At 43.1% G+C, this 24,920-nt stretch overlaps 1 protein-coding gene across 4 annotated transcripts in view; it reads right to left on the bottom strand.

The window, feature by feature from the left end:
- Positions 1 to 7,100: 7,100 nt before the first annotated feature.
- ttc17 (tetratricopeptide repeat domain 17) overlaps positions 7,101 to 24,920 on the bottom strand; it is a 33,190-nt gene continuing 15,370 nt past the window's right edge. For 2 of the 4 annotated variants that reach the window (XM_080762968.1, XM_080762970.1), the window contains exons 10-25: positions 24,544 to 24,656; positions 23,425 to 23,568; positions 22,569 to 22,684; positions 20,980 to 21,142; positions 20,099 to 20,170; positions 19,041 to 19,265; positions 16,467 to 16,686; positions 15,957 to 16,100; positions 14,812 to 15,101; positions 14,228 to 14,372; positions 13,281 to 13,401; positions 12,395 to 12,554; positions 11,735 to 11,818; positions 10,708 to 10,827; positions 9,242 to 9,385; positions 7,101 to 8,672 (exon numbers count right to left, since the gene is read on the bottom strand). In XM_080762968.1, the coding sequence (XP_080619094.1) occupies positions 8,529 to 8,672; positions 9,242 to 9,385; positions 10,708 to 10,827; positions 11,735 to 11,818; positions 12,395 to 12,554; positions 13,281 to 13,401; positions 14,228 to 14,372; positions 14,812 to 15,101; positions 15,957 to 16,100; positions 16,467 to 16,686; positions 19,041 to 19,265; positions 20,099 to 20,170; positions 20,980 to 21,142; positions 22,569 to 22,684; positions 23,425 to 23,568; positions 24,544 to 24,656 (2,405 nt within the window). In that variant the 3' untranslated portion in view covers positions 7,101 to 8,528. Of the gene's footprint in view, positions 8,673 to 9,241; positions 9,386 to 10,707; positions 10,828 to 11,734; positions 11,819 to 12,229; positions 12,297 to 12,394; positions 12,555 to 13,280; positions 13,402 to 14,227; positions 14,373 to 14,811; positions 15,102 to 15,956; positions 16,101 to 16,466; positions 16,687 to 19,040; positions 19,266 to 20,098; positions 20,171 to 20,979; positions 21,143 to 22,568; positions 22,685 to 23,424; positions 23,569 to 24,543; positions 24,657 to 24,920 lie in introns of those variants that run through there. The other 2 variants (XM_080762969.1, XM_080762971.1) reach the window with 2 other exon arrangements.

Genomic DNA, 24,920 nt, shown 5'->3' with positions numbered 1-24,920 from the left:
TTTTTTGTTTCATAAACATGTCACTAATCAAAAGTCCTAGGAAATCCAAGTAGGGGAACATAATTGAAAAATGCCCAAAATAGGTTTCCCCCATTGACGCACATGCACATACATGTTTTCTTTCCACACAAAAGGTTCAGAACTGTCCACAATCCACCAGAAACTATACTGGATGCAGCTTGTGAAAAAATAAAGTATAACCAAGTGAAGTGCCATTTCTGTAGGCTATATGTCAGATGTCCAGCTTAACATCACATTGCTGGTCCTATTCGTCGAAGAGGCAGGCTTATGCAGGTGTTTGCCAGGCCCCACTTCATTGATGATTCAACCCCAGTGGGTAGGCGGTTCAGGAGGGTCCATTGCCTTCAGGCATCCCCTGGGTACCAAATGTACTGATGGATTTGTGTGGGACCGGCCGTCTCCCACTCCTGCTTCCAAGATCTCGTCAGCCATGCGTTGATAGATACAGTATGTCCTCATGGAAAGAACATCTCTTGTGCTGTCTTATAGTAGGGATGGAAGTGCTGCTGTCGTTGTGGTATAGCATGCAGGATGTGCCAGTCAGGTTTCTGGGCTTTCCTTGCCAGGGCGAGGGTAGCAGCCTCCCATCGATGGCTGCCTGGTGTCATCCCAGGACTGGCAGGTTGAACACAGGGTGGACTACAAGCAACCAGCTATGATGTGGAGGGAGCTGTTGATGGCAACCACAACCTTTTTGACATGTGGACTTCAGCACTTGGATGGGGCGCTGCATTTAGCTGCAGAGAACACCCAGGGCTTGAGTGGATATTTGTAAATCCAGTGTCTTGGCAGCGACTCGCCGTGAAGGTCATGCAGTGAAACCCTTGATGACACCTTGGTCTTAACTTATTCTAAGTGTTGCTTGAAGGACAGTGTCCTATCTAGATGTATGCTGAGGTGGGGCTCAATTCCAGACACTTGTTGTCAACAAACATGTTTGATTTTTCCAATGCTGAGCTACAGATGGCTATCACCTTCAATAATAATTCAACCTGTTAGATCCCGTGGGAGAGATTCAGTTTTCAATTAGGTGTATTGCATAGGGACCCCTCACTAATTAGCCAGGGCCAGGAATCGAACCTGGGACTTTCTGCTGAGGCAAGCTCTCCGACCATTCAGCTACGGCCACCCTGTTGTCTTTGCTTTCATGTTGGTTATCACCATAACCATATTTTCTAGATATATTTATCTTTACTCATAACGAGTATTTTGAGTATTTCTACAGTAGTAGTGATACTACTAGTAGTGGTACTAAAATGTTATATTTTTCCACTACTGGTGAGAGGATCCATTGTGGAATCTCGAGTTCATGGGGAGGACCAGCAGCTTGTTTGCAGCTGTCAGCCCCATGAGCCAAAGTCTTCTTTGTGCTTGGTATTCAACTCTTAACTTTAGTTACTTTGCAGTTTCACTTATTGCAAAACCAACATGAACCACTTGAGCCCCATTTTCTTATCTCTATAGTACCCCAAACTACTGCAAAATCCTCAGTGTTCATTTAACTCTGAGAGTGTAGTGTACATACACTACACTCTCAGAGTAAAGTACCATTGTTGTAAGCACCCATATACCAGTAGGCCTACAACATAAATTCACACAAAAAAAACATTACAAAATTCACACACAAAAACATTACATTAGAACAAAAATCGAAATATATCAGATGCGTAGCAGCATATGACTCAGTTATACATTATTATAGATGAACTGAGTACAATGAACCATGTGATATCATTTTAGCATAACCTTTGACTGTACTACTACCACCTGTATACTATTAGTACTGTACATAGTACAGTAAACAAACTTGGTAAGGAGTAGTATTACACATCCCACGTCCGGATCATCGGTCAGTATAGGAAACTCAGTAGGAGACTATTGGCTTAGGAATGCTACAAAAACAAAATCTCCATTAACTCAAAGCTTCATGGGGTGTGTAATTGATGGAACATGTTTTGGGTGAACTACTCCTTTAATAAATAATTAAATCAATATGATTGTGTTTGTGACTGTACAAAGGATATTGTTCCAGCGTGTCCCCCATTTTCTGTTTTCATATACCAATACATTGGTATAAAGGTTTAAAATAATGTAAATAAAAATAATAATAACGTACACAGTAAAGATCCTCAGTGTTAATTTATCCATTTGTAACCCTGAGAGTTAAATCAATGCTGTGTGCTACACTGTGTACAAATCCTCTGTTCATTTCACTGAGTGTAAAATGGACCCTTCCATTTCACTGAGTGTAAAATGGACCCTTCCATTGAGGATTTGAACGTGGAGCGTTTTCCAAACCCACTCAATGGATGCTAAGCCGCAGGCGCGCTCACACACACACACACACACACACACACACACACACACGTTTGTATTACTATACTTGAGGCGATAACATTTTAGGACGACAATATGGATTGGATCCCATTCTTAAACGTTTTTGGGATTCTGTTAAGCTTAGAACCCCAAAAATAGCAGATCTACAAGCTCGCAGCACATTGCAACATGTTATCTTGCAGAACGACTATTTTCCAGTGCACGAATAAAAGTCAAAAAGGTTTTACAACATACGAAAGGGGTAGGTAGGTAGTGCCACCCCTTGAGAGATATACAACCGACCCGGTTGTAATGATTGTGGTTGTGTGTGGTGTACGGTTGTGTCCAGTTGGGCCTTTCTGATAACAAGGACGTGACAGGGAAATGTACCTGGCTACCTGCTTTCACTGTGATTTGAAATAATTAGATTTAGAAAGACAAATAGCAAAATTATGGCAGAACGTACACTCCATTGATAAATTAGGCCGGGCCATTGTCTATTTCTTCAATTCTACTACACTTGTGATGACACACACACACACACACACACACACACACACACACACACACACAAGTGGTGGTGTGCTCACTCACATGTCTATTACATAACGGCTCTCTCTTCCTCTCCCTCTCACACACACTCCTAGCGCCTCTGACAAATCCATGCACGCTTTGCTGCACATGATCTATTTATACACACACTGTACCCAAGACATCATGGCTGCATGCTCAGAAATACCACCGGAGTCAATTATTCATTGAGAAACATTCCAAAACAGAGTGGCTGCAGTCAGCCCAGTACAGCCAGGAATAGACTGAATGAATGTCTAAGAATGATCACGTCCATTAGCCATGCAGCAGCATCAGCATAGCCTTCTGCTCAATGAAACACAGGACAAACGTGATGCCTTGATAGGGCTGCCAAATATTACATGATCATCTAATCGCAATTCTTTGAGATAATCACAATTATTTTTTGCATAATTGTTGAACTTGCAGAAATATCTGATCTACAAACTTAAAATGCATCACTGACGCATGTTGTCAAATTGTAGATCATCTATTTCCGCTATTTAGTTTTTGTATAAAATGAATGTTAGTCATGTCTATATTTAAGTTATTTGTCTATTTGCCCCGCAAGTTTCAACTTAATAATTTAAAAACAAAACAATGTGTTTTCTTCTTTTTAGTAGGCTATATACAATGGCAAAAATAGCTCAAATAGCAGATCTATACACTTGCGATGTAATGCACTGTGAGCTTGTAGATCCACTATTTCAGCTATACAAGGGAGTAAGTGGTCCGGGAACCACCAGTGGTCCTTGAGGGGGTCCAGGTGGTCCCCAGCTAAATGATGGAGTTGGTAACCAAATGGACCCTTGTAGATCTTTCATTCTTGAGTGTAAAACTAAAATGATTTGGTTTAATTTTACACTCTCAAGAGTTACATTACTTAATTTACAAGAAGTCTACAAAATTAGATAATGTAGAATTGCTTTTATTTTGGTCAACGTTTGCCTTTTTATCTCTCCTAATGTTACCACATCAATACAGCATGAATTGTGGACAAAATCGTATCCAATGATAATAAAATATTTAAAGTTTTGGCTAAATCTCATCAAATGGTGGTCCGTTGCTCAAATTCCAAATAAATAATGGTTTTCAATGCCTTGAAAAAAGGTTTGATAACCACTGATTTAGTTGATAAGGTTTTTCACAAATGTTGATATATAAAAATAAGTTATTAAAAACATGCTTCGTGATTATGCAAATTGTTAAATCAATATAACAATTGCTGCAAGAAAATAATGGATGCTTTATAGTTGCAGCCCTGATGTCATGCGCTGGTATTTATAGAAAGCCATGCATGCATGCACACTGCACAGCAGCCTTCTCTGCAGCTGCGCTGTTGCCTTGCAGGATTCTATATATAGCACGGCTGCACTGTGGGATCATGCAGCTCCTCAGATACGTGGTGGATGCATTTTCTTTCATGCTCTACCAGTTTTTAATTAACGCCCGCCGATGTTTATCTTATTTTGATTGATTGTGCCGCTGTCGGAGAAAGCATCGTTACGCAAGGTGCTGTGCTTCATTGTGTCACTCAATGGTTGTGACAGTAACTAAGTGCATTTACTTATACTGTACTTAAAAGTACAATTGAGGCATTGTTTTCCCCTTGGAGTATTTCCAATTGTTATTTTTACTTCTACTCCACAACATTGAAAGGCATATATTGTACTTTTATTCGACTACAATTATTTGGAATCTTTGTAGATTTAGATTAGAAAACCACCAATCTAAAAGTCACATTAATTGCAACGTGTTCATTTTTATCTCAAATCTTTATTTAGGACGGGGGGCCGTGGCCAAATACATATAATTTTGGGGGTCCTTGAGGTTTGAGAATCACAGTGACTGAAAACTGTACGTTGTTGCAATTTTACTCAATACAATTTTGATTACCGGACTTTTTTTTTCTTTCTCCACTGCTGTGCCTCCAACCATTTAATGAATTGTATAGATGATTCAAGCTTCATTCATCAAGTAGCTTTTTACTACAAAGCATTGAGGTGAAACCATGTGCACATTTAGATATATGCATACGCACACATACAGTACAAACACTACCCATACTGACCTCAAGTGAAGGACATGGACTATTCTATTGGATTGAAACATACATACAATAGTGCATGAATTAAGTTAAAACTGCACAAATTTGGTAGACATGATAAGACTACTGGGCCAACCATATTTTTTCAGCTTTACTGTATCACTCACATTACCAAACAGATTGCATTATAAATATGGCAGACTGGTTCACTGTTACATTAAGACTACATACGGATAGAATATGGAATGCAGGTACCATTATGTGCTCAAATGGTATACATTTCCAAATAATTAATGAATGTGAAGTATATATCGTTGTGTTCGGGCAGAAACCTCTTCTCCATATTTGAACGGTTTGTGTTTTTTCGTTTTTTCACCCAGACAATTATATTTTTTGTAATTCTCATAACGTTGCTGATGTCTGAGGTGGGAGGGTCTTTCAGTGCCTTCATGATGCTCAGTGACATCATAGAAGGTAAGTTTCCCTGCCCACATCCCTGTTTTTTCTACAGGCATGTATTCGGCTGAATTTCACCTGTGTTTAGTGATGGTGTGATAGAGAAAAATCCTATACACCCACAATGGGACTTTTGTGTTTTTCCTTCAGTGGACCATTCTCACATGTCCCAGGAATGGGTGGACCAAACGAGAAGTTCACAGCTCAATTTTTTTTGTTTTGTTAGGAATATTTTTAAATATGCACGTTTTTCACAGATTCTAGATCTATGAGATCAATTTTTTTTCTGAAAAGTCATGATACAATATTAAAGAAGAGTACCTCAAGTTGCCATGTATTGCTTGCTGTACTTACATATTCCATATTTTACATTGGATAAAATATACCCGTTTTTAGTGATGGTGTAACAAAAATGTTTAGTGTTCTAGGGTTAATGCTATAGCTTCACACATGCATCAAAAGAACATTGAGTTTGTATAGATAGATATAGATAGCATTGTGAGCTTGTACATTTGCTTTTTCCGGCACAAAAAGGCATAAATTAGGCAGAATCACCTGGATCACACTGAATATTGAAGGCCAGTCTCATTATGAATATCAGGAAGATAATGTGTTATATATAATAAAATGTTTTGTTTGCATTTAGATTATCAATTATTATCAATCGATTTATGCATTAAAATGTAAAACCCATGGATTGCTTTTGATAGTGTAGCTAAAACAAAAAAGACACCGACACCTGCAGGCCATGTTGTGAAATGCACGCACAAAGCTGAGATGAGTTTGTGTTCGGTGTACATGTACAGCATTATAGAGCGCCGCAGTCCCGCCCCCTTTCAATCATGACAATGAACACAATATTTTGGGCCGATCAAATAATTTATAAGACGAAAAATAAAACAAATAGTGTTGTCTCCTGACTTTCTTTTCTTCTTTCTAATGATTTGAACGTCCCAAAATATTGTGTTCATTGTAATGATTCGTCACGATCCGAATTGGCTTTGTCCGCGGCGTAACCGTCTTTAAAAAAATTATATTAAAAGTGCCGATGGGAGAATGCATGGGGCTTCCACTTCCTGGGCCACTCGCTTTTCTGAAAGGGGGCGGGGACTGCGGCGCTCTATAGTCTGTCTGTCTAGTGAAAAACTCATGTCCAAAACAGTTACTTATCAAGGGACCAGTCCCTTATTGTTTGTGTCTTTTTTTCTTCTGCATTAGTTCTGGCTGAACCGTGCATTCAGTTTTCGAAACTCAGCAATGCCAAACGGTGACAATGGGAAGCCCACGACCATTGACCACCGTTTGACCGTCGGCAAAGCAACTTCGATATACATACGAGTCTCCTCATGCCGAACAAAGTTTGTGCTCTTACATTTGACCTTTAGATCACCCGCCATTTTGAATTATATGAAAAACAGATCAAATCTATCTTCTCCCGGGATCTTTGATCAAAACTAGTAGTGGATATTGCTTGCAATCTCGATAGATCACGATACAGAGGCCACGATACAATATATATCGATCCATCTTGATTAAACGTTCGCAGGGGCCTTCACATGGAAAGGTTTGAGCACCACGGATATATTTAGCAAGCATCATAATTATGTTTTTCAGAAAACTGTTAAGGTCGATTTGCTATTTTACATTTCTAAGTACCGGTAAAAGAAAATAAATATGGCAACATTTATTATTCAACTTAAGCATCAAGGAGCCAAAAAAGGCCCTTGGTTTTATTTCCCAAAGAGACAATGAATGGATGCATTGTAATGAGATTAGACAGATGAAATAATGCCTTGAACACTGTACATTGATTTACTTAAGATCTTACTTTAGACATTTTTTTTAAAAGATGGTTCAAAGATAAACGATATCCTCGGCCAGATTACTTGCATGTAGTAGAAAAATGCAGTACTTAAAACTCAATTCACCGCTTTATTTTCTTTTTTAAATGTAATCAAGTTCGCTTGGAGCAAAAATCAAAAGGTTTATTAATAGGTCCCACATAAATAGGAATGATGTAAAATTAGGACAAAGTGCAAATAAAACTGAGAACCGGTTCCTTTTATGAACCAGACATACTGTGGGCATACAGTATACTATGAATTATAATATTCAACACAATTAACCTCTGAATTACTGAATGTAGCAACACTTACACCCGACTTATACTCTGTCTGGCGCAGAAACTAGCAGATCTACAAGCTCACAACACGTCGCAGCACTGAGAGCTTGTATATCGGCTATTTTTGGTGCAAAACCGAGCATAATCAGGCTTTCCTACCTCCTCAAGGCAGAAAGAAAAAACCCTCAACATATTACATTACGTCTCGATTAAAAAGAAAAAAAAAACTCAAGTTTAAGTTAAATTAAAACATGGCACCATCTCCAGGCCACATTTGAGCATTAACCACAGCAGTATCGTCCCAGAGAAGTAGAACTTTATCATTTTATAACAGTATTTCCTTTGGTGCAGGATGTGATCCTAAACTGAAATTGTAAAAACGCGAATAAGACTGGAGTAATCCTTCCAACTATTTAGCTTGAATTAAAAAAAAGGTTTTCTCTTTAAACTAGGCCGTTATGGGTAAACTGCTTGTTTGTGTGAAAAGCACAATAAATAAAATGAAGGTGTGGGCGGGGGATGATTACAATCTATTGCAAAGTTATTCCCTTTAGTTTCTTTTGTTCTCATCAAATGAACACAAAGTAAAACTAGGACTTTCTTCTGAGCTATAACTTTTTTTGCATTGCATATGACGAAGTACATCCGATCGGAAAAAATGGGGGAGGGTGTGACAACATTGTCAACAGCTTTTACTTTGCAGCGACTTTTGAAGCCTATTTTTCTAGGAGTTTCGGGTCTCCATGAAAGTGTAAATAATTAAAAAAACTAAACGTTTTCTTTCAGATTCGGTTGGATATTAAACATATGAATTCCAATCTGAAATGTTTCTTTTACACTCATATTTGTGCACGAGAGTGTGTGTGTAGTGTATGGGGCTACTGCCTATTTTCTAATCTGTCGCATGATGGCGCCACATGCCAAAAACTGAAGCTTTGTGATTGGCTCATGACTGAAGCTTTGTGATTGGCTCATGGCTGAAGCTTTGTGATTGGCTCATGGCTGCTGCTGCTGCTGGCGGCGGTCCCGTTTGGTGAGCAGGTAACACTGGATGGTTCGGAGGCGGTCCTTGGCGGGGGCGAACTCCGGCTGCAGCTTCAGCGTGGACTCGTACCAGCGCATGGCCTTCTCAAACTCCTCCTACAATACAAGAACCACCACAAGCACAGCAAGCAGCCATGTTTGGAATTCACTTCTTCTCGGTAAAGGGGGCAAAAAAGAGACAGATGGTAACACAGGACCTAAAAGGGGAGTTCCGGACCAGCCATTTTCTTACCGCAATATGATGACGATATAATATCCATTGATCACTGGAAGTAGTGGGGGAAAATAATCCATGCCGAGCATACAGCAGGTGAAACACGAAATACGAAATAATCGTGCAATTATTAAATATATATTTTGTAGATCTGTTGTAGATGTTGTGGGAAATAACTCCTCAGAATGTTGTCACTTTCGCTTCCTGCTTACGCAGCACAACGTTCACCGGTTTGACCCTGCCTACATTCTTAATTATTAAGATAATTTAATGGAAACAAGCCCTGGGCTTATTGGGTTATCCTTTTAGTATTTAGTATAAATCTGTGCCACCATTTTTTTCCCACAAACTGTTAGTTGTGTTAAACACATTGATTTTGATTGATTGCATACTTTACTATGTAGTGTGAATACCCAATACTAAGGAAGGTAGTGTGAAAATGTGTGTTTACCATTGCGATGTAGACGTTGGCCAGGGTGAAGTGGTTGACCACAAAGTGAGGAGCGATCTCCACGGCCATGCGGGCCACAGTCAGAGCGTCGTCCCACAGCCGCGCGTTCTGGAAGATGTTGGCCAGGCTGATCAGTGGCACATCCTGCATGGTGACCACACCGACACACCACAACATTCATTCACATGCATCATGTACAACCATGGCTTAGACCAGTGGTCTTCAACCTTTTTCATATTGGGCTTTTGAGCCACAGACCTCCAAAAATGTAATGAGATTAAGGCTTCTTTTAGACGGCGACCATCTCCAGATAAAAAGGCAAAGTCCTGTTGCGTTTTCATTTTTATTGACCCTTTACACGAGAACGCACACTTTATGAAAACGCTATAATGTCGCTAGGTGGCGGTAATGGGCTGCCAAATAGACCAGTCACCCACGTACAAGAAGAAGAACCAGGTAGCCCCTCCTTCACGCAACCCTATCAGGGTTTTGAATGATGCTTCCAGACCACGACGGGGTTGTGGCCGTCGCTCTCTGCCTGCTTTCTACTAACACATCGAGGTGACAGACAGGCTGACAGGCAGCCCAGAGCATGCAGGCGTGCAACGGGATGGTTATATATTTTATAATACATTAGGCTACATAAACACCTATCACAAGGCATTTAATTTACATCATGGTTTTACATTCACCATCGCTGATGAGCGGCGCTCGTTAGGAGAGAGGCTTGTTCATTGTAGGAACTAATAAACATATGCGCTGTGAGCCAACGTGAGCCATGATGTTACAAGTTTTGCGGATCCACCGTTTTGTCTGTTTATATGGAGATCATAGGAAACGGCGTTCTCAAAGATTTCCACTCTGGGAGGTGGTTTCACTTTGTTCCGTTTTCACCTCCTGAAAACGCCGTTCTCGTCTAAAGGGAAATCAGCAAACGATACTTTATTTTACCGTTTCCTACAGTATGAACACCGTTCTCGTGTAAAGACCACCTTAGCCTCTCCGACCGAAAACGTCAAATATTTTGTCGTCGTTGGATAAGATGCATGCTGTATTGATGTTGGTACGATAGGAGAGATAACAGGCAAACGTTGATCATAACAAATATTAAGTGATGCAGATGTTGAACAATAATTTAACTCTAGGTCCAATAAGAAATTCTCCATCCATTAGCTGGGGACCACCTGGAACCCCCTCAAGGACCACTAGTGGTCCCCGGACCACTGGCTTAGACCAGTACTTCAACATGTGCGTGTTGACATGCATTGAGTAGACAGACAGAAAGTGACGTGTTGTAAGCTTGTAGATCTGCTATTTCTGCTTTTTTTTATGTATGAACATCTTTCAACATGGAAACGATGATGAAAGAAAATTGCGATTCTCAAATAATTGCGATTAGACGATTATATAATAATTGTGACAACCCTATCAGCGACTGTTAGTTGGTTGCAGAGTGTGAGACTTGCCTTCATGTGATGAGGAGCATAATTTAAACCCTGACGCAGGCAGTCGATGGCTCTCTTGCCCTGACCCTTCACCCTCCAGTACAGCGCTGCCATGCTGGACAGCACCCACGACGTCTGGTTCTGAAAGAAATCCAAGATTGGGGGGGAAAACGTAGGTCATTTTGTGTGCCTCAAATCAATTTAATGAACCACAAAGCAGTAGTTGAACAGACCTGGTGTTTAGAGATTATACGTGAAAACATGTAAGGCCCTTCTTTACGACCATGCATTTTGTTAAGTAGACATTTTTCATTGAAAGCAGGGCATTAAAACCCACCAAAAGCAGGTAAATTTCAATCGTGGAAATTGAATTTAGTGACCGGAATGGTTTACCAGCCTATTTATTAAGGGCGGAAATCTCTAGGTATCAGACGATTCCATTCCGATTCAGAGGGCTAAAATTCCATTAAATCGATTACCGATGCATCTTGATTCCAAATCAAGGGATTCATAATCATCTATAATGAAAACTGATCGATTTACTTCCATTATCTTTTATTACACCACAAAACATTAAGCATCTTTCTTATAAAATATATATATTTTGACATTTGTGAATTGATTAATCATAATATTCATCATAAATCGCTTTTCCAAGTGCTCAAAGCACTTTACAATGGTCCGTCCATCCATTCATAAATTGGGAGGTGAAGCAGCAAACAGTCGACACCAGCATGCCACTTTCACACAACACTGGCGGCAAGCTGACCGACTCATTGGAGACAATGTGGGGTTCAGTGTCTTGCCCAAGGACACTTCGACATGTGGACAGAAAGACCTGGGATTTGAACCACCGACCTACGGATTATTGGACGACCTGCTCTACCTCCTGAGGCACATTATCGTCCATGTCCACGCCGTGATTAATCCATTTTATTTTCCACCCGCTACTATTTATCCATACAAGTTGGGCCAGATATTTGATATTTCCAAAAAGAGCCCAGTACACATTTTCAAGATGTCCAACACAACAGCCGTTAAGACTTACCTTTTCTAAGACCTTGGCGATGCGCGTCCCCACCTGCTCAAAGGACTGGGGAGGGAACTTATCTTTGCCCAGGTTCTGCAGAACCTGGGTGGAAGAGCAAAGTAGACCATAGGATTTAAAATTAAGATGGCCACCGACGTCCCTGGGCGATGTGGAAGTAAACCAAAATTAAATGTTGGTAGTCGTTACACTTTGAAACACAAATACAGCAAACTAGAGGATGAAACGGGAGCGGGAATGACTTCAATTAGCCTCATATTACCACAGATTAACTGCTCCTGGTGCCATGTATCTTTTGAATAAAAAAAAAATCGTATCAAAACACAGAAATTTTAAAACACAGAATCCATTGCCTTTCCTAATGACTAATTTATTAACAACAAAACAACGGGAGCAGGATGGGAGTGGGAGTAATTTTGAGTATAGGAGGGCTTAGGGGGATGGGATCGGGAGTCATTCTGTAGAAAAGAATACCAGCACTCACGTTGTATCCTGGAAGGATTTAAGTTTTAAGTTTTATCGGGAGTCATTCTACCAGGAGTGGGACGGGATGGGATTTGTTCTGTGGGAGTGAGATGGGACGGGAGTGTCAGTCTCTACTGCACACACTACTTCAACCTAGTCTATAGTCTATCCTGTGTGTGCGTGCCCACTGCCTACCTCCCGGAGTTGGCTCTCGCCAGTGTAGTGGATGGCAGCACGGTTGGCCACCCCCGCCAGGTGGTCCAAGGTGTGCATGCTGGCTGGAAGGTTGGCGTTGCATAACGGCTCCACAGCTGGCTCCTGAAGCGGAGTGGCAAAGTCGATGTGTTCAGTGATACTGGAACACAACAAGAGGGTGATGGGACAATCAAGCACAAATCAATTAATAGCACTTTTTTTTTTACATTTTACATTTAACCATATGTACAAGCTCACAACATGTTACTTCATGCCGTGCTGCGAGCTTGTACATCTGCCATTTGTTGTTTTACTTGTGTGAGAACTTAGAAGGCAATTGTATAATCGGCCACAGGTTATACTTACAATTTAATGAACCTTGCATAGATAATCATGATAAAACAAGGACTTTGTGAGAAGTCTATAAAACGATAAATCAGCAGTGCTGTAATGAAACTCCAGGAGTACAATATACAGTATGGGCGCCTGGGCGGATATCGCTAGGTATCAGACTATTCGATTCAGATTTCATTAATTCAGATTAATTTGGCTTCAATTCAATTACGATTTGATTAGCGATGCCAATACATGATTTCTTTCCCCATTACTGTGTGACTATAAACAAAGTGCTTTCTAATGATCCATAACGAAAACACATCGACTTCCATTATCTTTTATCGATAATAAAAACAAATGGGAGAGATGTGACACTGTCAGCTGGAAGGTCAATTGCAGAAAAGATAAACAAGTCCTTTTTTTTTTTTGCAAAAATGATATCAAATAATAATATAGCATACTATAGTAGTATATAGACTGTATGTCTATACTGCTCAAAATATATATTCTATAAACGAATGGTGAACACAGCGGCGGCAGGCGGTCTTACTCTATATTTTTGGCAGACACAGCCAGCCAGGTGCTGGCCACAGTGGTGAGGTCTACCCTTCGAGTCCGCTGGCACTCCTCTGGTCCTGGCCATCCCAGGCTGGTGTAGTCTCTCCATCGGCCTGCTCACAGCACAAACGCATCAATCAGTGCTACATGTTCAGTAGCTGTGTGCAGGGTTGCTGCATAGAACACATACAAATATGACAAACTGTGCATTTTTTTTATAAAGACAAAGGCTGCTAAAATGCCTGATGTACAAGCTATCAACCAGGGGTCATCAATGTCCATACATGAACAAATGTGTCTGTAGCAAATGTGTCCGTGGCAAATTTTTGATTTTCTTTTTACACACTATTATAATGTTCCTATTTTGATCATAAGACCCAATTACTGAATGTCAAGTCTCCAAGTGTTCTTCCTGATGCTGATTTACTAGTGGTTCTCAAATGTTTTATCTGCAAGGACCCCCTTAACTCCGAGTGTACAAATGGAACCACAATACCATATGGATGTTTGTACACTCAAGAGTTACAGATCTGTTTTGGTCATTCAGGCTATCTCTTTGTGCGTTTCTAGTGATTGTCTGCTCATTTTGTATGTCTGTGGCAAAAAAGGAATTTTGACATAAATGTCCACCACAAGGCAGTATGGTGATGTGATGACCCCTGCTCACAATACATTGCGAGACGGTGTGAGCTTGTCAATGGGCTATTTTTTGCCATAGGAAGAACTATATCTACAAGATCACGTGTCTCACTGCGACTTGAAGTGAGCTTGTATATTGGCTATGTTTTCCCCTCTACTTTTTTTTACAAATCTAATCTCTCAAAACAGATTCCGTCAGCACCCAGGAGGAAGTGGAAGGAGCCAGACTAACTTTTTGTTTCTACACAAGGTTTTTCTTTCCCAAACGGGTTCCCAGAATGTCGTGTGTGTGCGTGTTACCTGAAGGGCCAGGAGAGGGGATGGTAGGCCCACTGATCTCCAGGACAGAGTGCCCTCCAGACAGAGGCTGTTGGGTCTCATCAGAGCCGCTACCGTCGCCTCCATCCACCTTGTTCTTCCTCACCCTCTTGACTTGGAATGTTATCTAATGGCCAACGACACAGAGCGGTTATCTAATGGCCAACGACACAGAGATGTTATCTAATGGCCAACGACACAGAGATGTTATCTAATGGCCAACGACACAGAGCTGTTATCTAATGGCCAACGACACAGAGCTGTTATCTAATGGCCAACGACACAGAGCTGTTATCTAATGGCCAACGACACAGAGCGGTTATCTAATGGCCAACGACACAGAGATGTTATCTAATGGCCAACGACACAGAGATGTTATCTAATGGCCAACGACACAGAGCTGTTATCTAATGGCCAACGACACAGAGATGTTATCTAAAGGCCAACGACACAGAGCACCGTTTTCCTCACCTGTCATGTGCATTATTACCATCATTTATATATTTTATGACCTACGGTAATTTAGCATGAAAACAGGAAGTGAGTGAGCCCCAACAGACACATACCCATTCTGCCCCTTCGTCGTCTTCACAGTTTCCAAAGCAGGGCCCCCCGCCCCCTGCCCGGGACCCCATGACGCGGTCGTTCTTCAGCACACGGATGCCTCGCAGGTCGCCCCGCTTGCCCCCGACGTCCAGCGCCCCCTCGAAGGCCCCCATCAGGTCCTCCTTGAGCTGCCACTCGTCCTCGCCCTCCCCCACGGCGCCGTAGGTTTTAGGAGACCCCCCCTGGGCAGAGGGAGGGTCTCGCTGTTGTCCGGCCGCCTCCCCTGAACCGTTGCTGTCCAGAACCACCTCTGTGAGGGCAAGGACATATTATAAGAATGATATTAGGATTGAGCGAAGACATTTAACTAGGGATGCTAGTGTCAAAGTGTCCTTGAGCAAGATGCTGAACCCCTAATTGCTCCCGATGTGCAGGTTAGTGACTTGCATGGTTTCCTCTGCCATCGATGTGTGTGTGTGTGTGTGTGTGTATATGGGTGAATGAAATGCACAATCTATGTAAAGTGCTTTGGATAAATGCACCATTTGTATCTGCCGATATTTGCCATTATCGGTCAACATCGGTATTTTGTTGCTTTTTTTGGTGTTAAGTTACAAGCGTTTTACTCGTGTCATATTTCAAGGGCTTGTTTTTAACCAACTCAGTCACTTTCAATAGAGGTGTCACTGTCCAGCTGACACTTTGTAACTTGCATAAAGGCAATTACTGTAGGTTGTGTTGCTGCAGATTCTGTAATTTCTTATAATGAAGATGCATTTGCTTCCCTGGCACAAAAGGGGGGAAATTATATTGTGTGTATGGTGTATATATATATATATATATAATATATACACACATACATACACATACATATATATATTCTTTTATCGATATCAGTATTGGCTAATCTTTTTCTTTTTTAATCGGTCAAGAGTTTCCATAACGGTGCATGCCTACATTTAACCCATTTAGGCCTGAGGCCGTTTTCCAAAAGCCTTCTAAAACTGAAAAACAGGTGGAAACATTGTATGTCCTTTATTATAATTTTAAAAGCGCTTTAAAAATAGTGAAAATAAAAAAGAGAAATAAAACTTTGTCCATTCAAATTCGACACGAAATGGAAATTTGCCATTGGCACAATTGTCAAAGTGTATTGGATTCTTACTCTCAAAGAGGAGGGACTCTTCCAGGGTGGAGACGGCAGGTGTTTGAGCTCCGCCGCCTACAGAGTCATGTTTGGTATCAGCGTTCAGATCCCATTCCTCCAACTGGATGCCCAGCTCCTCTTCTGCCACACAGGCGCCCCCTTCTGGACAAAACACACGGTGCACTCAGTCACTAATGTGATTGTTAATCCACAGGATCCAGGAGGACTGACAGATAAGAACCAAAATATAAAAACATGTGAAAAATATTTTTCTCTTCCTCAATTTAGATTAGCAAATAATCTTTTCTGTGTTGTCACTGTTGCTGTAGGGCCTTCGTCCTACCTCCAATGCCAAAAACACAATTCAATCGTTAATCGCAATTATTTGTTTGGTTTCTACGCAAAATGCGTGCAGGTTGACAGCTCTGCGTACCGCATGCGCTCTCATGTTGTGTTGGTAGTCGACTCACGTGGGCACGGCTGCCTGTGTGACAGGTTGTAGAGGAAGGGGTAAGGTAGTTGACTCACGTGGGCACGGCTGCCTGTGTGACAGGTTGTAGAGGAAGGGGTAGAACTGAATGCAGCGCATCAGAGGGAGGAGAGAGCGACACTGAGCGCAGCCAGCCATCAGCGAGGCGGCGGCGGGCGAGTTCAGCACAGTCTGCAGGAGGGCACGGAAGAAGGCCAAGGCACCCGACACGTTGCCCTGAGACAGCTCCAAGCTGAGCACGCTGAACAGAGAGTGGGGCTGAAGGAACACACACACACACACACTAAAGACTGGGGCCATGGAGGAAAAGAGGTTTACACCAAGCCCAAACCGCACCAATGATTTGCCACACAACTCCTTGCAACCGTTATCCCCAAAGGAGTTGCATTGGTGGGGTTTCGGCGTAAGTTCTCAAGAGGCACGTGCCTGGCACAGGTCATGTGGCAGGCATGTTCTACTTGCCCAAAAGTCGAGCCCACTTGCCCGAAAAGTACATCGGCCATTGTAAAACGGTAGGTACATTTGAATTGCCGTTTAATCCTTTTCTTTTGGTCAACAATATTGTCAATGTCAATGCACATTGACAGTAACACACCCTTAGTCACCCATAGAGAACAAAACTTAATATGATATCCCATAGAGAATAAAACTTAATATGATATTATATCCCAAGAACTGAAGCTAAAAAAAAAAGAAAGAAGATGCCCGTCTTTCATAATGTTGCATTCACTCTTTTTGTCCTAAATGGGTTGCCCTAGTGGGGGTCTGACCTTAAACCCAGAGTTATGACATTTTTCACCGTTCTTGGATATAACAACATAAGATTAAGGTAAGAAATGGGCAATTATTTTTAATTTGATTAGCTGTGCTGCTGACAATACGGTCAGCCTTATGCAGCCTGAACCGGAAAAGTAACCCCGACAAGCCCTGGTTAGTGTTGACATGTAGCAGATTATCACTACCTCAGAGGAGTTCAGTGTGTTGACATGTAGCAGATTATCACTACCTCAGAGGAGTTCAGTGTGTTGACATGTAGCAGATTATCACTACCTCAGAGGAGTTCAGTGTGTTGACATGTAGCAGATGATCACTACCTCAGAGGAGTTCAGTGTGTTGACATGTAGCAGATTATCACTACCTCAGAGGAGTTCAGTGTGTTGACATGTAGCAGATTATCACTACCTCAGAGGACTTCAGTGTGTTGACATGTAGCAGATGATCACTACCTCAGAGGACTTCAGTGTGTTGACATGTAGCAGATTATCACTACCTCAGAGGAGTTCAGTGTGTTGACATGTAGCAGATGATCACTACCTCAGAGGAGTTCAGTGTGTTGACATGTAGCAGATGATCACTACCTCAGGAGTTCAGTGTTTTGACATGTAGCAGATGATCACTACCTCAGAGGAGTTCAGTGTGTTGACATGTAGCAGATTATCACTACCTCAGGACTTCAGTGTGTTGACATGTAGCAGATTATCACTACCTCAGAGGAGTTCAGTGTGTTGACATGTAGCAGATGATCACTACCTCAGGAGTTCAGTGTTTTGACATGTAGCAGATGATCACTACCTCAGAGGAGTTCAGTGTGTTGACATGTAGCAGATGATCACTACCTCAGAGGAGTTCAGTGTGTTGACATGTAGCAGATTATCACTACCTCAGAGGACTTCAGTGTGTTGACATGTAGCAGATTATCACTACCTCAGGACTTCAGTGTGTTGACATGTAGCAGATTATCACTACCTCAGACGAGTTCAGTGTGTTGACATGTAGCAGATTATCACTACCTCAGACGAGTTCAGTGTGTTGACATGTAGCAGATTATCACTACCTCAGACGAGTTCAGTGTGTTGACATGTAGCAGATGATCACTACCTCAGAGGACTTCAGTGTGTTGACATGTAGCAGATTATCACTACCTCAGAGGACTTCAGTGTGTTGACATGTAGCAGATGATCACTACCTCAGAGGACTTCAGTGTGTTGACATGTAGCAGATGATCACTACCTCAGAGGAGTTCAGTGTGTTGACATGTAGCAGATTATCACTACCTCAGACGAGTTCAGTGTGTTGACATGTAGCAGATTATCACTACCTCAGAGGAGTTCAGTGTGTTGACATGTAGCAGATGATCACTACCTCAGAGGACTTCAGTGTGTTGACATGTAGCAGATGATCACTACCTCAGGAGTTCAGTGTGTTGACATGTAGCAGATGATCACTACCTCAGGAGTTCAGTTTGTTGACATGTAGCAGATTATCACTACCTCAGGAGTTCAGTGTGTTGACATGTAGCAGATTATCACTACCTCAGGAGTTCAGTGTGTTGACATGTAGCAGATTATCACTACCTCAGGAGTTCAGTGTGTTGACATGTAGCAGATTATCACTACCTCAGGAGTTCAGTGTGTTGACATGTAGCAGATTATCACTACCTCAGGAGTTCAGTGTGTTGACATGTAGCAGATGATCACTACCTCAGAGGAGTTCAGTGTGTTGACATGTAGCAGATGATCACTACCTCAGAGGAGTTCAGTGTGTTGACATGTAGCAGATTATCACTACCTCAGAGGAGTTCAGTGTGTTGACATGTAGCAGATGATCACTACCTCAGAGGAGTTCAGTGCCAGAGCGTGTTGCAGCAGGGTGTGTGCGTGTTCGGCCACGCCATGATGCATCAGCAGGTTGGCGGCGTTGATGAGGACCAGGTGATGCTGGGTAGGTGGAGCTATGGCCAGCGATTGGCGCAGGCACTGCAGAGCGCGGCTACCGTTGCCCTTGGCCCGCCAAAAGAGAGCCGCCTCATTCTGCAACAGCCAAAGGGGGGCGCTATCCTGCAGGCACAAACAAGATTATTTATTTGCGTTTATTTGGACTGCACACGTCTCACCCAGGGCTCGACAGTGCGAGTAGGTACTCGCATTTGCTAGTAAAAATAGTACCGTGTGAATTGTTAAATGCAATTTGTAGGACCCATGCGACTAGAGAATTTGACCGTTCAAATCGTGATACAGACAAGGCTCTGATACAGCAAGTGCACATTCTATGAGTCGCAGTTCTATACCTTAATTTATATTTCTGTAGTACGGCAAAAGAGTAGATCTACAAGCTAACACCGTGTCGAGGCTCAATGCGTCATTAGCTTGAAGATCTTGCTTCCCCCACACGACACACGACGCACATGGCTGGATTGTTATCGATCAATAACCCTTTGCATCTCTCTTACAAAAGCGTGTGAACAGCGTGAATGATATTAGGTGACCGATCTAGATGGATACACATCAGTGGTCCATCCATTGTGATCTGCTTAACAGGAAAGGCAAAGATCTGTCTCTCTAGTAGCACGTGCTACTTGGAAAAATGCTCTGGTATCACCTACCTAAAATGACCAGTTATCAAGCTAAATTTCTTATTTTTTAAATAATCAAGTAAAATCTTTTATGAAATAGATACAATTAATTGCAATTATGGATGGGTCATAATAATCAAATATTCCAAAACGGCGATGCTTCCGACTATTCCATGGACGTTGATAATATCCGCAGATGGTCGACAAATCCACGGACGGCTTTGAAATCAGCGTTATATCATATTCCACGATCACAGATTTGTGTGGGGACTATAAGAGAATTAAAGGGGAGAAGTTGTGAAGAAGTCTCTCTCTTACTTGTTTCAAAGCTTCCACTATCCTGGAACCAATCTGCTCCATGGGCATCCCCCCACTGCGGGACCCAAGCACCTGGAAACAACACAGCTCATGTAGGGCTGTCACCATTACAAATTTCCCCCCCAAAATCACAAGACGTTAACCCATTTTGGGTGTTTTAACTAAGCATTATGTTATACTTTAGCTATTGAAAAATAGCAGATCATAGCGCGCCACTAGCTTGTAGGTCTGATATTTTTACAGGCCTAAATGTGTTAATGCCCTAGAGCAGTGGTTCCCAAACGTTTATGTCATGGACCCCCAAATTGACAGCAATTAGCCCGCGGACCCCCATTTGAAGAGATATGTCAGGGACCCCCATGAGAGAAGATATCCACGGCTCTAGCAGTGATTCTCAACCCGTTTCATTTCAAGGACCCCCAGTTTGACATGCATTATTAGTCTATGGACCCCCATGTAATGGCATTTCTATCTCTGGGACCCCCATTTATATTGTGAAATCAATGTTAATTTAACTGATGGATCAATTTAACTGATGGATCAATGTTAATTTAACAAATGGAACCACATGGACCCCAACGGGTCCATTTGTACACTCTCAGAGTTACAGACCCATAAGGGTCCATTTGGTTCCATTTGTACACTCTCAGAGTTACAGACCCATAAGGGTCCATTTGGTTCCATTGTACACTCTCAGAGTTACAGACCCATAAGGGTCCATTTGGTTCCAAACTATCATTTAGCTGGGGGACCCCTGGAACTCCCTCAAGGACCCCTGGGGGTCCCCGGACCCCACTTTGGGAACCACTGCCCTAGAGTGTACAGAGTTATATTGATCTAAAAATCAATCAATTATGAAAATCCTTGTTAGAATTCCTTACCTGAGAGGCCATTATGTCTGGCAGGACTTTGCTGCCCTCTAGAGGCCAGTCCAGTGATGCAGGCAGAAGGGCTGGGGGTGGTTCCGCTGTAGGGCCGCAGTCTGGCACCGAAACAGACTGGGGAGGGCTGCTGCTGCTCCCATACAGGACAGATGCAACCGGGCTGAAAACAGTCAGAAAACACACCCAATAATTCAACCAGAGGTCAAAGACTTCGTCTTGTCCGTGGCAAAGATTTTGGTTCTTTTTTTTTTACACAATTATAATGACTGAATGTCAAGTCTCCAGGTTTTCCTCAGAATATGTATGACACTATAGTATTTATAGTACGAGTCAACAGATTGTTGTATGAGACTTGTTTACCGATGCAAGCTCGCAATGCATTTCCAATGGGAGTCACATGGTTTGACACAACATTTTTGTTGTATGAGGGGGAGGGGGGCAGTCAAAACACAGCCGAAAGCCGTACAACAAAAATGTTGTGTCAAACCATGTGACTTCCATTGGAAATGCATTGGGGCGGCCATGACACTTTTGTTTACATCTAGCATCCAACACTGTTGTATGCTAGATGAGAAGGTGTGAGTGAGGCCTATGAGTTACAGACCTGTTATGGTCATTCAGTGCTATCCACCACAAGCCAACATGGATTCGATGACCCCTGAATCCAACACAATGCACGTGTTTACTGTAAGGGAGTACTTTTTGCACCACCCAAATGACTAATCAGTGGTGGCAGGCTGACCTGAGGCCCTGGGTTTCAGTGTGAGTGAGGCAGGCTGACCTGAGGCCCTGGGTTTCAGTGTGAGTGAGGCAGGCTGACCTGAGGCCCTGGGTTTCAGTGAGTGAGGCAGGCTGACCTGAGGCCCTGGGTTTCAGTGTGAGTGAGGCAGGCTGACCTGAGGCCCTGGGTTTCAGTGTGAGTGAGGCAGGCTGACCTGAGGCCCTGGGTTTCAGTGAGTGAGGCAGGCTGACCTGAGGCCCTGGGTTTCAGTGTGAGTGAGGCAGGCTGACCTGAGGCCCTGGGTTTCAGTGTGAGTGAGGGAGGCTGACCTGAGGCCCTGGGTTTCAGTGAGTGAGGCAGGCTGACCTGAGGCCCTGGGTTTCAGTGAGTGAGGCAGGCTGACCTGAGGCCCTGGGTTTCAGTGAGTGAGGCAGGCTGACCTGAGGCCCTGGGTTTCAGTGAGTGAGGCAGGCTGACCTGAGGCCCTGGGTTTCAGTGAGTGAGGCAGGCTGACCTGAGGCCCTGGGTTTCAGTGTGAGTGAGGCAGGCTGACCTGAGGCCCTGGGTTTCAGTGTGAGTGAGGCAGGCTGACCTGAGGCCCTGGGTTTCAGTGTGAGTGAGGCAGGCTGACCTGAGGCCCTGGGTTTCAGTGTGAGTGAGGCAGGCTGACCTGAGGCCCTGGGTTTCAGTGTGAGTGAGGCAGGCTGACCTGAGGCCCTGGGTTTCAGTGTGAGTGAGGCAGGCTGACCTGAGGCCCTGGGTTTCAGTGTGAGTGAGGCAGGCTGACCTGAGGCCCTGGGTTTCAGTGTGAGTGAGGCAGGCTGACCTGAGGCCCTGGGTTTCAGTGTGAGTGAGGCAGGCTGACCTGAGGCCCTGGGTTTCAGGTGGGATGTAGAACGTTGGCAGCAGGTGGGCAGGGGGAACGCTGGAATACACCTGGGCACAGTCCGTCCTTTGGGGCCACATCCAGCTCTGAATGGCCTGATAACCATAAACAAAAACGATGTATGTCATTAGTGCCTTAAACAAACAAAAGTGCATAGACGTGTCTGCCATATGACGTAATCTTCAATAGCCATGTATTGGAGGGGCTAGCGCACCGCAAAAATAAATAAAATAAAAACAGGAATACAATAATCAACCTGACCATATGTGTGTCTGTCACACATTGACCTCTCACCTCTGTTTTCCCTGTCGGTGTTGAGTGAAATCACCCCTGAGCTATATCTGAGAAATATTGGTGGGGTTTTTCCATACTGGGTAGGGTTTTTCCTTAGCATTCCAGCAGCCAGCTCGTAGCATGGCTGGGGTTCGAAACCTGCTCACTCCTTCATTTTTGTGTCCACCGCAAACAACTTTGCGACGGCACCGACGTGCTTGGGGTTATGTTTATGTTTGGGTTAGGGTTTGTAATAGTAATGTCTGACATACAGTACATGTTCACCCGTGGCTTTGTGTGGTGTCACTCAAAGTGACACCGACTACTGGGATGGGCTTGCTGGAACCATGGTCCAACCCCTAGTACTGTATGTCTGCCAGAAGCAGTTGAGGGGTGAAAACACCCGTGCGCTGTGTCTGTCCCAGTCAGATTGACCCCTCACCTCTGTGTGTCTGTCCCAGTCAGATTGACCCCTCACCTCTGTGTGTCTGTCCCAGTCAGATTGACCCCTGACCCCTCACCTGTGTGTCTGTCCCAGTCAGATTGACCCCTGACCCCTCACCTCTGTGTGTCTGTCCCAGAGGACCTCAGCAGGGTCCAGGTCTCCGGACATGGTGCGGTGCAGCAGGGGGCTGTCTGTCGATTGGTTGGAGCTGTGTGCTGACACCAGAGCCACGCTGGACGCCACAGACACCTCCTCACCAAACTACACACACACACACACACACACACACACACACACACACACATACACACACACAGTTTTCTAAAAAAACATATGTTTCTATAGCAGTGGTTCTCTAATGGTTTCATGTCAAGTACCCCCAAAATTTGATGTATTTATTTGGCCACAGACCGAGCCATCTCAAAAATATTTGGTCCAGGAACCCTCAGAAACAAGGAACAGATTCGGGGGGTTCTATTGTACCCTTACGGGTTAATTTTCTTACATTTGTACACTCAGTTATGGGGGGTCCTTCTGGATGGGAAACCCTTTTGGTGTTTTAACTCAGCATTATGCTATACTTTAGCTATTGATAAATAGCAGATCTACAAGCTCATAGCGCGCCACCGAGTGGTGAGCTATGAGCTTGTAGGTCTGCTATTTTTGAAATATCGTGAAAATGAGGCACAAATCTTTGAATATATACCGGTATTCTTGCAGAGCGAACGTTTTTTTTATTTCGACGTCAGGCCTAAATGGGTTAAGAAAGGTTTGAGAACCACTGTACACTAAATGGAACAGAGCCTTGATTAGCATCACCTACATCTGTCAAGGAAGTAGGAAGAGTTATTCTGTGTGTGTGCCTATTAACCCATTCAGGGCGGGAACCCCTTTTGGTGTTAGCATTATGTTATGCTTTAGCTATTGAAAAATTGCAGATCTACAAGCTCATAGCGCGCCACCGAGTGGCATGCTACGAGCTTGTAGGTCTGCTATTTTTGAAAAATCGTGAAAATGTGCCTCAAATCTTTGAATATATATTCTTTCAGAGTTTCAGTTTTTAACTCAAATCTTTGCTTCTTTTCAGATGGGGGTCGGTGGCATATTACATTTTGGGGTCCTTGACATGAAATATTGAGAACCACCGATATAAAAACATGAGGTTTTTCACAAAAAGACATTAAAAAAAATGTCGATGTCGGGTCTAAATGGGTTAATCATGCATGTCCCTCTCACCTGGACATAGTGCACGTGTTCAAACAGGTCTCCACGGTGGTAGCGCACGGGCAGGTCGAAGGGACAGAACAGGCTGCGCTGCTGCTGTCCCAGACGACACATCTGATGGTTACCTGGAGACACACCCAGCACAGGATTACTACACTTGTGAGGACAGTGACATTGATGGACATTTTATGAATGCCATTACTAAAAAAAAACAAAAAAAAAAAAAACATTATGCCTAAATAGTCCAGCAGATTAAGTCAATATTTCAGAAGAATCATTCACTGCTAAACAGATGTTATGCGTTTTGCCATAAAGACGTGCCGTGATTGGCCAGTAGAGTCCCTTTGATTCTGATGGGCAGTTATTCTGAACGGTCACCCCCGAAACCC

The sequence above is a fragment of the Protomyctophum bolini genome, assembly GCF_963924005.1.
Source record: "Protomyctophum bolini genome assembly, chromosome: 1".
In the NCBI taxonomy this organism is placed as follows: Eukaryota; Metazoa; Chordata; class Actinopteri; order Myctophiformes; family Myctophidae; genus Protomyctophum; species Protomyctophum bolini.
The sequence above is the reverse complement of the archived record's forward strand: the minus strand, read 5'-3'. Positions and strand labels throughout refer to the sequence as shown.